The sequence below is a fragment of the Portunus trituberculatus genome, chromosome 27 (genome assembly GCF_017591435.1).
Source record: "Portunus trituberculatus isolate SZX2019 chromosome 27, ASM1759143v1, whole genome shotgun sequence".
Lineage (NCBI taxonomy): Eukaryota > Metazoa > Arthropoda > Malacostraca > Decapoda > Portunidae > Portunus > Portunus trituberculatus.
In genome coordinates this window covers 3,004,924-3,017,822 of record NC_059281.1, presented here as the reverse complement: position 1 = coordinate 3,017,822, position 12,899 = coordinate 3,004,924, and the positions used below count along the sequence as shown (strand labels likewise).

General features: G+C 37.1%; 1 protein-coding gene across 1 annotated transcript in view; it reads left to right on the top strand.

Annotated features, from left to right (window-relative positions):
• The first annotated feature begins 9,641 nt into the window (after positions 1 to 9,641).
• LOC123509846 (secernin-3-like) overlaps positions 9,642 to 12,899 on the top strand; it is a 100,141-nt gene continuing 96,883 nt past the window's right edge. Inside the window, 5 exon segments of the mRNA XM_045264423.1 lie at positions 9,642 to 9,770; positions 10,409 to 10,576; positions 11,258 to 11,330; positions 11,333 to 11,444; positions 11,771 to 11,970. Coding sequence (XP_045120358.1) covers positions 10,409 to 10,576; positions 11,258 to 11,330; positions 11,333 to 11,444; positions 11,771 to 11,970 — 553 coding nt within the window. The 5' untranslated portion in view covers positions 9,642 to 9,770.

The following is a 12,899-nucleotide window of genomic DNA, read 5'->3' as shown; positions in this document are numbered from 1 at the left end:
GTAGGCTAATTTAGATCGAGTGTGGTAGACACTCCTTTCTTTCCTTCTACTTAGTCTGGGACGTATCGATCGTATTTTCTTTTCTGTTGACTTCCGGTACTTCAAAAGAAGAGCGACCACAGCTTCATCATCATCACTGGAGGAAGACATCTTGGCGGGTAACTGTTTGTTTACATTCATTTACCGCCAAGGCGCCAACTAGTCGATACTTTCCAGGCGCTACGTGTGACACTTTTCGACTAGAAGGATAAGCCGGAAACTCTACGTACGTAAAATTACAGTCGTAGATTGGCATGTGTGAGACCACCTTTAGAGTTTTCACTTGAAAGCTAGCTTGGTCCACAGTTGCCATACAACGAGGGAGGTAGTAGACACCTACCGAAACGATAATTTATTCCAAGTGAGGTCTAATAGCACTATGATAGTTCTATTCTGGACCAATTCTGGTCTGACCAGTGCTGGTCTGGATCAATTCATGGGATACTATGAACTTACCATCAAAGCTAGTTGTGATCTCGCTGAACGTACCTATTCACTTTGTGTCTCACAACTCAATTGGGAGCAGCCACAGCTTGCCCTCTAAAGACAACTCTCCTTCACACAAAACTACAAGCACTTACTACACACACACCCTTCGCTTAAAAAAGAAAAAAAATGGCAACTCCTAAACCAGCCTCCCAGTCCCTTCTGGGGAGGGAACCATAAATGCTCCCAGGTCAGACTGGTCTCTCTGGTAACGACCCAAAATGTTTTAATGCCTCCCTCAACTTTTCTTCATTAACTTCTGCAATATTCGCGGTCCCATATTGTAGGCGGGTTCACATGTGTCAATATGTGACTGAAATTGCAAGTCGTTAGAAGTATCAACTGGGCCCTTATAGTCGGAACACTTTCACACATACATGATATTAGCGACTGGGATGTATCGGCTGGTTGGCGGAAGTGAATGTAAACAAACGACTACTCAACAAGTTGTCTTCCTCTGGTGACGATGACGATAGCGATCAAGCTAAATCATCACAAGTATTCAATCCTCACCTCCAGCAACACCCTACATAGAAGGAAGCAGTCATTGGAGAGTGGCAGCTTATCTCATCAAACACCAATTTGCGTAAACTTATATTTGTTTGTTTTTTTATTTAGTACTTATTTGTTTATTTATTTATCTATTTATTTATTTTTATTTATTATTATTATTTTTTTTTTTGCTGTAGAATTCACTTTTAGCGTCCCAGATGTGCTATTTTTCCCTCAACACCTCCAAAACCTGCACATCGACACAACATTTTCAAACCTTTCTCTGTGAAGTCACAACGTAAACAAAGTCCTAAATCGACTGAACAAGACCAACATGTTCGTCTTGTTTTACGATTAGTTTTTAAAGTTGCTAGGCACTATTATTCATTCGGAAACTCTACCAACTTGCAATTTCAGTCGCATATTGACATGTGTGAACCCGTCTTTAGATCTATTTTTTCTCTCTGTAGAACACCACCTCTCCTCTACTAAACCTCATCTTTTTTCACCGAAACACAGGTGTCTGAGTCAACTGATAGTAGTCGCTTTTCTGTTCCCCTTTCTTTCTCTTTCCTCATTTTCGTTCCAAAGCAGGATGTTGCGTCTATATGCATAATGACTTGACTTGCTCTCGTGCCCACGCTCTTGAATCTTCCGATCGAGTTTTCCATCATCTGGCTTTGACTCAATAGTCACTCTCTAATGGTGGGTTCACACGTGTCAATTTGCGACTGAAATTTTACATACATAGAGTTTCCGTCTCAAAATCGGTGCCTAGCGTCTGGAGAAAGCAGTCGCAAAGCAAGACCATGTTGGTCATGTTAGTCGATTTGCGACTTTATTTACATCGTGACGTCACGGAGTAAGCTTTGAAAGTGTGGCCTCCAGACATAGCGAAGATGTTAGAATTGTTGGTGAGGGAAAAAGAATACATCTGGCACCCCCATAAATTAATTATAGTACAGTAAAAAATAACAAAAACTTGCGCAAATTATCATTCAACGAAATAGCTACCACTCTACAAGAATGGTTTCCCTCAATGCAGGGTGTTGTTGGAGGTGAGGATTGAAGACTTATCAGGATTTAATTTGATCGCAATTGTGTATAGTCTTCTTAAGTAACAGTTTTCTTATGAGAAATGTAGTTTAATTTAGAGTATGGTAGACACTCCTTTTTTTTCCTCCTACTTAACCTGGGACGCATCGATCCACAGGCATTTTCTTTTCTGTTGACTCTTCCGGTACACCAAAAGAAGAGAAAACCACCGCTTAGCATCGTCACTGGAAGAAGACATCTTGGCGGGTAGCTGTTTGTTCACATTCACTTCCCGCCAAGGCGCCAACTAGTCGATACTTTCCAGGCGCTACGTGTGACACTTTCCGACTAGAAGGGATGAGTCGAAAACTCTACGTGAGTAAAATTTCAGTCACAAATTGGCACGTGTGAACCCGCTTGAACTTAATTTATCCGTGCTGTCTATCTCTGCCCTAGCTCCTCTGACTATAGTAAATTCTTTGACTATTTAATTTCTCAAGTGGAGCACATTCTGTCTCTCTATTGTTTGCGGAGATCTCTATCTTTGGAAATTTCAATGTTTACCGTGCACCCGCTTTGGCTTTCCTCTCCCTTCACTGACGATCCTGGTGAACTAGCCTTCAACTTTGCTATCATCCATGACCTAAAACAACTGGTAAAACAACCTACTCGTATTCCTGACCATTTTGGAGATACGCCCAACATTCTTTATCTTTTCCTTACCTCTAATCCTTTTGTTTATGCGGCTATGCCGTTACCTTCTCTTCTCTGTTGGGCTCCTCCGATCACATTCTCATTTCTGTATCTTGACCTATTTCTCCAATCCTTCCTCAGGATCCGCCATGCAAAGCGGAGTTGCCTTTGTCATTTTGTCTCTGCCAGTTGTGGGGACCTGAGGAAGTAGAGGTATTTCTCATTTTGTGCGATATATGGGTTCCCATAGGCATAGCACAAGCTGAAAAAAAAAATAAAATAATATATATATATATATATATATATATATATATATATATATATATATATATATATATATATATATATATATATATATATATATATATATATATATATATATATATATATATATATATATATATATATATATATATATATATATATATATATATATATATATATATATATATATACCCCATAAGAAATAATGGACAATAAAGGGGATGGGATTCTGGCACAAAAACTTTCATTTCTTTTTTTCTTTTTTTTAACGAAAAATACATTTATTTGACTAATAAAGTGAACGTGTTCTAAAAATGTATAATTTTAAACCTATATGAAACACTAAGGTATAAATAAAGTGTAAATAAAACACCCATTAACACTTTACAGGATGCTCCCTCACATCTCACAGCCCCTCACAGTCATTCGCCATCTTCGTCTGTGCTGGCTGTGACTGTAGTGTAGACACACGAGAGGGCTGTAAACATTGAACTGCGAGCGGGAAGGGCCGCCTGTCCGCAGGCAGCGGAATTGCGCATCTGACGCACTGTTTGAAATGCGGTTGGAAGTTTGGAACAAATGCCGCTTCTTTGGCGAATTCGCACATAAAAAAAACACGCACAAAATGACAACTACCTGTATGTTGATTTTCCCTGGAATGATTACCATTTCCGTGTTAGAGACCCATCTCTGTGTGCTGAACGCATAACAGAGGTGATAGTGTCTGACATGGAGGCGTACATTCCTCACTCTTTTTCTCAACCTGAACCTTCTAAACCTTGGTTTAACACAGCCTGTTCTCGTGCTATGCATGATATAGAGGTTGCCCACCAAAGGTACTTGAGTCTTCCATCATCTGACTTTCATGCACTTTATATATCTGTCCGGAAGTCTGCTCTTCAACTTGCCAAACACTCCTTCATAAATAAAAAAAAATGTCAAAATCTTCCAAACTCCAACTCCCCTCGAGACTTCTAGCATCTGGCTAACAATATCTCCAATAACTTTACTTCTTCATCTTTCCCTCCTTTATTTCATCCTGATGGTATCACTGCCATCTCATCTGTCTCTAAAGCTGAACTTTTCTCTCAAACCTTTGCTAACAATACCTTGGATGATTCTGGGCTTGTCCCTCCCTCTCCTCCTTCCTCTGACTATTTCATGCCTTCAATTAAGTTCTTGGTAATGGTATTTTTCCATGCCCTCGCTGGCCTAAACCCTCGGAATGCTTATGGACATGACAGGGTCCCTCCTATTGTTTTCAAAAAATGTGCCTCCGTGCTTTCACCTTGCCTGGCCAAATTCTTTCAACTATGTTTGTCAACTTATTTCTACCTTGTCTTCTTACCTGAAGTTTGCCTACATTCAGTCTGTTCCTAAAAAGGATAATCGTTCTAATCCTTCAAACTACCGCAATATATCTTTCATCTATAGCTTTAGCTTGTAAGAATGTTTTTTTTTTTTTTTTTTTTTATCTTTCCTCAATAGGAAGATTCTCAAACATGTCACATCACAATCTTCTATCTGATCGCCAGTAAGGCTTCCGTAAAGGCGGGTTCACACTTGCCAGTTTACGACTAAAATTTTACGTTGGTATAGTTTCCGACTCATCCCTTCTAGTCGGAAAGTGTCACACTTAGCGACTGGAAAGTATCGACTAGTTGGCGCCTTGGCATGAAATGAATGTAAACAAACAGCTAACCACCAGTATGTCTTCCTTCAGTGACGATGATGAAGCTGTGATTGCTCTTCTTTTGGCGTACTGGAAGAGTCAACAGGAAAGAAAATGCCTGTGGATCGATATACGTCCCTGGCTAAGTAGGAGGAAAGTAAGGAGTGTTTACCACTCTCTAAATTAGCCTACATTTCTAGTAAGAAAATTGTTAATCTTAAGAGGACTATGTACGATTGCGATCAAATTAAATCCTGATGTCTTCAATCCTCACCTCCAACAGCACCCTGCACTGAGGAAAACTATTCTTGTAGATTGGCAACGATTTCGTCGAACGACGATTTATGCAAGCTTTTCTTTTTTTACTGTATAATTTATTTCTGGAGTCCCAGATGTGTTCTTTTTCTCTCACTAACTCTAACATCTCTATACCTGAAGACCACATTTTCAAAGCTTACTCCGTGACGTCATGACGTAAATAAAGTCGCAAATCGACAATATGTTGGTCTTGTTTTGCGACTGGTTTCTCCATTCGCTAGGCACCGATTTTGAGTCGGAAACTCTACGTACGTAAAATTGCAGTTGCAAATTGGCACGTGTGAACCCGCCTTAAGGGCCTCTCTACTGTGGTGATCTTCTGGCTTTCCTTATCGAGTCTTGGTCATCTTTTTTTTTAGAAATTTCGGTGAAACTTTAATTTGCTGTTACGTTAGAAATATCAAAAGCTTTTGATTGAGTCTGACATAAAGCTTTGATTTCAAAACTGCCTTCCTGCTGTTTCTATCATTCTCTCTGCAACTTTATCTCAAGTTTCCTCTCTACTACCGTTCTGTTGCTGCTGTGGTAGAGGGCCGATGTTCTTCTAAATTTATTAACTGTGGTGTTCCTCAGAGATCTGTTCTGTCACCCACTCTCTTTCTACTTTTCATTAATGATTTTAACCAAACTTCTTGCCTTATTCACTCTCACGCTGATGATACCACCCTACACCTTTCCACATCTTTTCAGAGACGATCAACCCTTCAGCAGGAAGTTAACAGCTCTTGCAGGGACGCCACAGAACGCCTGCATGACTTTTGATCTTTCTAATATTTTTGATTGGGGCAAACAGGGAAAACTAGTGTTGTTCAGTGCCTCAAAAATTCAGTTCCTCTATTTATCAACTTGACACAACCTTCCAGACAATTATCTCTTCTTCTTCAATGACACTCACCTGTCCCCCTCTTCGACACTGAACATCTTCGATCTGTACCTCACATCTCATCTCTTGTTAAAGCATCTATTGGAGTTAAGTGTTCTGAGGCGTCTCCACCAGTTTTCTCGCCCCTCCAACTGCTAACCCTGTACAAGTTCTTATTCGAACATGCATGGAGTATTCTTTGCACGTTTGGGAGGGGGGGGGATGTTCCACTCACACAGTTTCATTAGATAAGATAGAATCAAAAGCTTTTCGTCTCATCAACTCCCTTCCTCTGACTGACTGTCTTCCAGTCTCTTTCTCACCTCCGGCATGTTGCATCTCTTGCTATTTTTTTACCGCTATTTTCATGCTAACTGCCTTTCTGATCTTGTTAACTGCATGTCTCCCTTCCTCCTGTAGCCTCGCTGCACAAGCCTTTCTTCTTCTCACTCCTATTCTGTCAAACTCCTTAAATGCAAGAGTTAACCAATACTCTCAATCATTTATATCTTTCTTTGGTAAACTCGGGAACTCCTTGCCTGCTTCCTATGACTTGACTTCATTTAAGAGGAAGGTTTCAAGACATTTATCCCTTTCTTTCGGCTAACTCTATCTGACCTATAAGGGAACTGGCAATCAAGTGGACCCTTTTTTTTTCTTGCCCTTGGCTAGTTTTCCCCTCTTACACACACACACACACACACACACACACACACACACACACACACACACACACACACACACACACACACACACACACACACACACACACACACACACACACACACAGATAAAATTACATTACTTATATTTCTCGTGAGCTGCCTCTCTCATACATTTACAATAAGCATTTTTACCTAATTTTCTCTCAGCCTTTACGTGCATTTTCCTAACCTCTAGTTTACCCATTCTTCACCTTTATATATTCATTTATTTATTTATTTATCTATTATTATTATTACTATTATTATTATTATTATTATTATTATTATTATTATTATTATTATTATTATTAGGTTTTATTTATTTATCTATTATTTTTTTATTTATCTTTTTTATTTTTAGGTAGGTATATGTTCTTATTCTCGATTTCTTCTTCCAGCATGAATCCCACATCATTCTCTCTCTCTCTCTCTCTCTCTCTCTCTCTCTCTCTCTCTCTCTCTCTCTCTCTCTCTCTCTCTTCAAATGTCTCACTTTTATCTTAGTTTCTTGATTTCTGAACTGATTTTTCTCTCTACTCTAAAATTCTTTTCTCTGCCATTCTCATTTTTTTTCTTTTTCTTTCCTGCACATTTCTTCGTCTTCTCTTAATTTATTTCTCCTCTCACTCTTTCTTCCTTTTTTATTTTGTCCTCTCCTGTTCTCTTTTGATTCATATTCTCTTTCTTTTCTTCTTTTTCTACTATTCAGTCCTTTCTAGTTCACCTCTCCTAGTCTTCCCTCTCACTATATAATTCTTATTCTTTCTTCCTTATTTTACTTATTTTTTTTATTTCCATCTTTTTCCTTATTCAATTATCTCCTCTTTTGTTTGTTAGTTACTTCATCTAGTCTCTTCTCTCCCTCCTCTCATTCTTATACGCTCTTCCTTCGTTTTTTCTTTCTTACTCTCCTCTTTTCATCCTTTTCTCCGCTCTTCATTTCTCTTCTCACTACTCTCACCTTCTCGTACTTTAATTTTCTCATTGCTTCGATCACTCCCTTGTAATAATTCTTTCTTTTCTTTTCTTTTCTCATTTTTTTTTATCCTCTTCACTAATTCTACCATTCTTTCCTCTTTCCCTTCGCTCATATTTTTCTTTTCTCGATCACGTACTACTTCTCACTCCTTTTCTATTTTTTTTCTTTCCTGTCCTCTTTTTGTCCTCTTTTCCTTTATTGCTCTATCATTCTCTCTTCTTTCCAATTCCATATTTGCCATCTCTCAATGTTTCTCGGTCTTTTTCTTTCTCTCTCTTCTTCATTATTCTATATATCTATATATCTATATATCTATATATATATATATATATATATATATATATATATATATATATATATATATATATATATATATATATATATATATATATATATATATATATATATATATATATATATATATATATATATATATATATATATATATATATATATATATATATATATATATATATATATATATATATATATATATATATATATATATATATATATATATATATATATATATATATATATATATATATATATATATATATATATATATATATATATATATATATATATATATATATATATATATATATATATATATATATATATATATATATATATATATATATATATATATATATATATATATATATATATATATATATATATATATATATATATATATATATATATATATATATATATATATATATATATATATATATATATATATATATATATATATATATATATATATATATATATATATATATATATATATATATATATATATATATATATATATATATATATATATATATATATATATATATATATATATATATATATATATATATATATATATATATATATATATATATATATATATATATATATATATATATATATATATATATATATATATATATATATATATATATATATATATATATATATATATATATATATATATATATATATATATATATATATATATATATATATATATATATATATATATATATATATATATATATATATATATATATATATATATATATATATATATATATATATAGGTATATTCTCTTTCTTTCCCATTCCTTTTGCCATCCCTTATCTGTTTCTTTGTCTTTCCTTTCGCTTTACCATTCTTTATCTTTTTTGTTTTAATTCCTTTTGCTATTCCCTCACAGCTTCTCTGTCTTTTTTTTTTTAATCTTCATTATTCTACTATCTCGATCTTTCCTGTTTTCTATCCCTTCTCTCTCCGTCCGTCTCCTATCACCAGCAGACGTCGTGTTGCCCAGCTGGCCGGTGCTTCCATCGTCTGCTCTGTGCTTCAGGCGGCGAAAGCTGAAGCTTCATTGTGTCTCGTGAATTCTACAGGGTGAGTCCAGCTTCACGGGATCTTATTTCATAATTTTTCACAGTCATTAGGTCACCTTAACCAATGCCAAGCAATGTACAGGGAGTGGGAAGTGGCGGTGGTGGAGGTGAAAGGGTCATGGATCGTAAGTTTAGGGGGACTTTTGTCATTTTGGGGTGTCTTTTGTGTTAAGGTCATTTGGGTTTTGTTTTGAGGGATTTTCCTCTTGTATCGGATCTTGACAGCTTGGCATTTTGGTGTGGTGGTTGTAGGGAAGCTATAAATTATGTGGTAATCGAGGTAGCATGGCGAGATACCTATAAAATAGGTTAAGATAGAACTTGTCATTAATCTAAGGTCATTGAGTTGGGTAGGCAATTTTATTTATTTTTTATTTTTTATTTTTTTAGAGCTTGGCAACTTTATGCTTTCCCTGATAAGGTGGAAAATATTCACTGTAAATATTCCTACAGGTTTGAAATTGTCAGCTTTCTCGTGAATAGTTACGAAGAAATTTTTAGCCGCCGTGTTATTTCAGAGCACCACTTTTTGGCTTTTTTTTTTTTTTTTTTTTTTACCTCCCATAGGCCGTGACAGGTGAGCGTATTCCTCAGCAAGTGGCAGGGAATCGATAGAAAGCTCACTCATATGTTGATGAAATTAATCTTGTACCACATAACATGGCGACGAGTTAAAGATACAAACGCAATATGGTGTCTGCTAGCAAGGGATCGAGAGTAGGGTCACGGCGGCCCGAGGAGACGAGCAATGCAAACAGGGGAAAGGAGAGGCATGGTATCAACACGTAGGCTTGGCATGGCGGGACAGGGGGAGGGGGCGTGGTAAGGGTGGCTTTGCATGTTATGTTTTGGTAATGTCAGTGATGTCTGTTATTGTTATTGTTGTTTTCTTGATCTTTCTTTTCATTGAGAGCATGGCGTGTAATGTTTGGGTAGTGCTGAGGATGGCAGTTGTTCCTTGTTTTTATCTTTCTTGTAATGGATTGTGGGAATAACCTCACCCAATTCTTTTAGTAATACTGGGTTTATTTCTAGGCGAAACAACTTGTTGTTGCTGTTATTGTTGTCATTGTTGTTTTGCTCGTGATCTATACAGTAATACAATGAAATAAGTGAGTGAATCTAAACCTTACCTCTTTCTTAACCTTAACACAACTTATGTTATTTCACAGTTATTTTTCACGTCATGAGTAGTTGAGTGTCTGTCATTTATCAAGGCTGTGAGGATGAGTGTTGGGCAGTTTTGTCTTGTTTCTTAACCTAATTATCTTAGTTGAACGTTTCTTGTCTTTCTCTTGGTGTAAGGGATGTTTTTCTTTTTTTTTTTTGTATTCAGGGAAACACAGTTCACCTTTGTTTTTGCTTCCTTTTGGACAATCAAAGCAACGAAAAAGGTTACAAATCACTTCACTCTCTACTTTCACTGGCACGCCCCTCATCACCTAATACTCTTCCTGCAGATGTCTCCCCGCCCACCCCCTCAGTCCTGCGATACGTTTGTTGTCTTGTCGGACCTCACCAAGGGTGGCCACGTTGTCTTTGGCAAGAACTCGGACCGGCCACAGCATGAGGTGCAGGAGATAATTTACTGTGCAGCAGCTGATCATGATGCAGGCAGCAAGGTGCAGGTGAGTGTGGAGTGTGGGATTTGGTGGATCAGTTGAGTGTGTAATATTATTCCTCCTCCTAGAGTAGCAAGAGTTAGTTTTGTGTGTTTCATTGATAGAGTGGTGGCAAAGGAATAGAAGCTGACATAGGTAGATTTGTGATTCTTTCAAGAAGTAGAAAGAATGTATAATCAGTATTATATTTGTATGTTGTAGTTTGTTTGAGCCATATTTCATCTTAGTGAATCTTTTGATATGGAGAATTGTGATATGGATAGATTGTGCTACAGCTTTCTTCCTTGATAAGCAACAAAGCTCAGTCCTGTTAGTTTCATAGAAATTTTTTACCACATTGTGTTATTGTGGCAGTCTTTGATATCCTTTTCTGTTAGACCAAAAATTGCTGTCTGTTTCCAAATGCCCTTCAGGTTTGTTATGTGGAGGAAAAAAGGGTAAGGATGGATAAACTATATTGATTAAAGGAAAAATAATCTGTTTCATATTTTTTATTCTATTTGGTTTACTCTTCACTGAATTCGGTTTCATTCATCTATTCATTTTCTTCCTTATTTCCTTCTTCATCCCCATTACTTTTCTGTTTGTTACTGTATTCTGTATATCTCTCTTTTGTAGTCTTCTATTTTTCCTATTCCTCCTCATTTATTGATCTATTTTATTTCCACCTGGCTTGCTCCATTGCAGTGTACATACATAGAGGTGGAACAAGTGGAGCACACTCATGCAGTGATCCTAAGCAAGCCATCATGGATGTGGGGGCAGAGATGGGTGCCAATGAGCATGGGGTGTGCGTAGGCAATGAAGCAGTGTGGACCAAGCTGCTGGACGACTCTGATCAGGAGGAGCGGTTGCTGGGCATGGATATGGTGAGGTGAGTCAGCAAGTGGTGTGTGGCAGGGTCAGTGGTGGTGTTGTGGGGATTTGTATTGAAGTGAAGGCCCTTGTTTGATTTAATAGTAGTGAGATACAGTAGTGTTGCTGTGGTGTGTCTTGATTAGAAGTGTGGAAGACACATAGGAAGAGAGAGACAAAGCAATTCCTAGGAGGCTCAGCCAGATGTACCTTAACCTAACTTAATTTTACCTTACCTTACCTATCCAAGTCAAACTTTACCCAATCTAGTGTAACCTAACCCTACCCATCATAACAGAACCTTAACCAACCTAACCTCTGCCCTAACCAAACTGTGCGTTGCAGACTAGCCCTGGAGCGCAGTACATCAGCAGTGAATGCAGTGGAGGTGCTCACTGGCCTGCTGGAGGGTCACGGGCAAGGTGGTGCCTGCTCTGAAGATGAACCAGACATGTGCTACCACAACAGCTTCATCATTGCAGATGCCACCGAGGCCTGGGTGCTGGAAACTGCCGGACAGTACTGGGCAGCAGAGCATATCAAGAGTGAGTCTGTAACCATCTATTTAATGTAATGTAATCAGATTTAGAGTGGTCCATTTATAAGGTGAAATGATCACATACATAGTTCTTTAATATATGTATATGTATATTGTTTGCCTATGCTACTTCCTGTGAAAGATCTTCACTGATGAGTGGCCAGTTACTATCCTAGTTGAGCCAGTTTGTCAAAAGCTTTAGGTTTAGGTTTCCTCTAGGAGGGTATATGCATGAGATTCTGGAGATATTGTTAGAAGTGAAAGTACAGGTCATTCAAAGTTGAAAATGTTCTATGCACATATGCATTTTGAAGCCTTGTTTAGCTGTGGTATGAAATGTAAGTGTGGCCTAGGTGATGGAGATAGCATCCAGGTCAGGTGGGTATCTTACTATGGTAAGATGTGTAGCCCTACAATGGTATTATAAATATGATAAAGGACAAAAAAAATAATGGGTTGTGTGACATCATACCTGGCTGGGTAGGGAGTGGGGAAAGAGTAAGGCTTGCTGAAAGTAGAGTAACCTGTACTTTTTATCTCTGGCAATACCCACAGAAACTTATGTTACACCCTGTACCAGACAATCATAGATCCTGCTTGTAATTCTCAAGATTGAAAATTAATCTCACACACACACACACACACACACACACACACACAGGGGAGAAAACTTTGGGCCTTGCTGAAATTATAGATCAACAGATCATAGAAGAGAAGATAGCTGAGAAAGTGGTGAAGGTTATTAAGTCAAATGAGACATTGGTGAGGGAAACTGTAGACAAAAAGAGATGTGTGGTGATATTTGGTGTGGAGGAGGATAAGACACCGAGTAAAATGGAGAGAGAGAAAACATAAAAAGGTGATAAATAATATCATTAATGTGGTGCAAGAGGAGGAAAAGACCTAGTACAAGAAATAGAGGACTTCCATAGAATT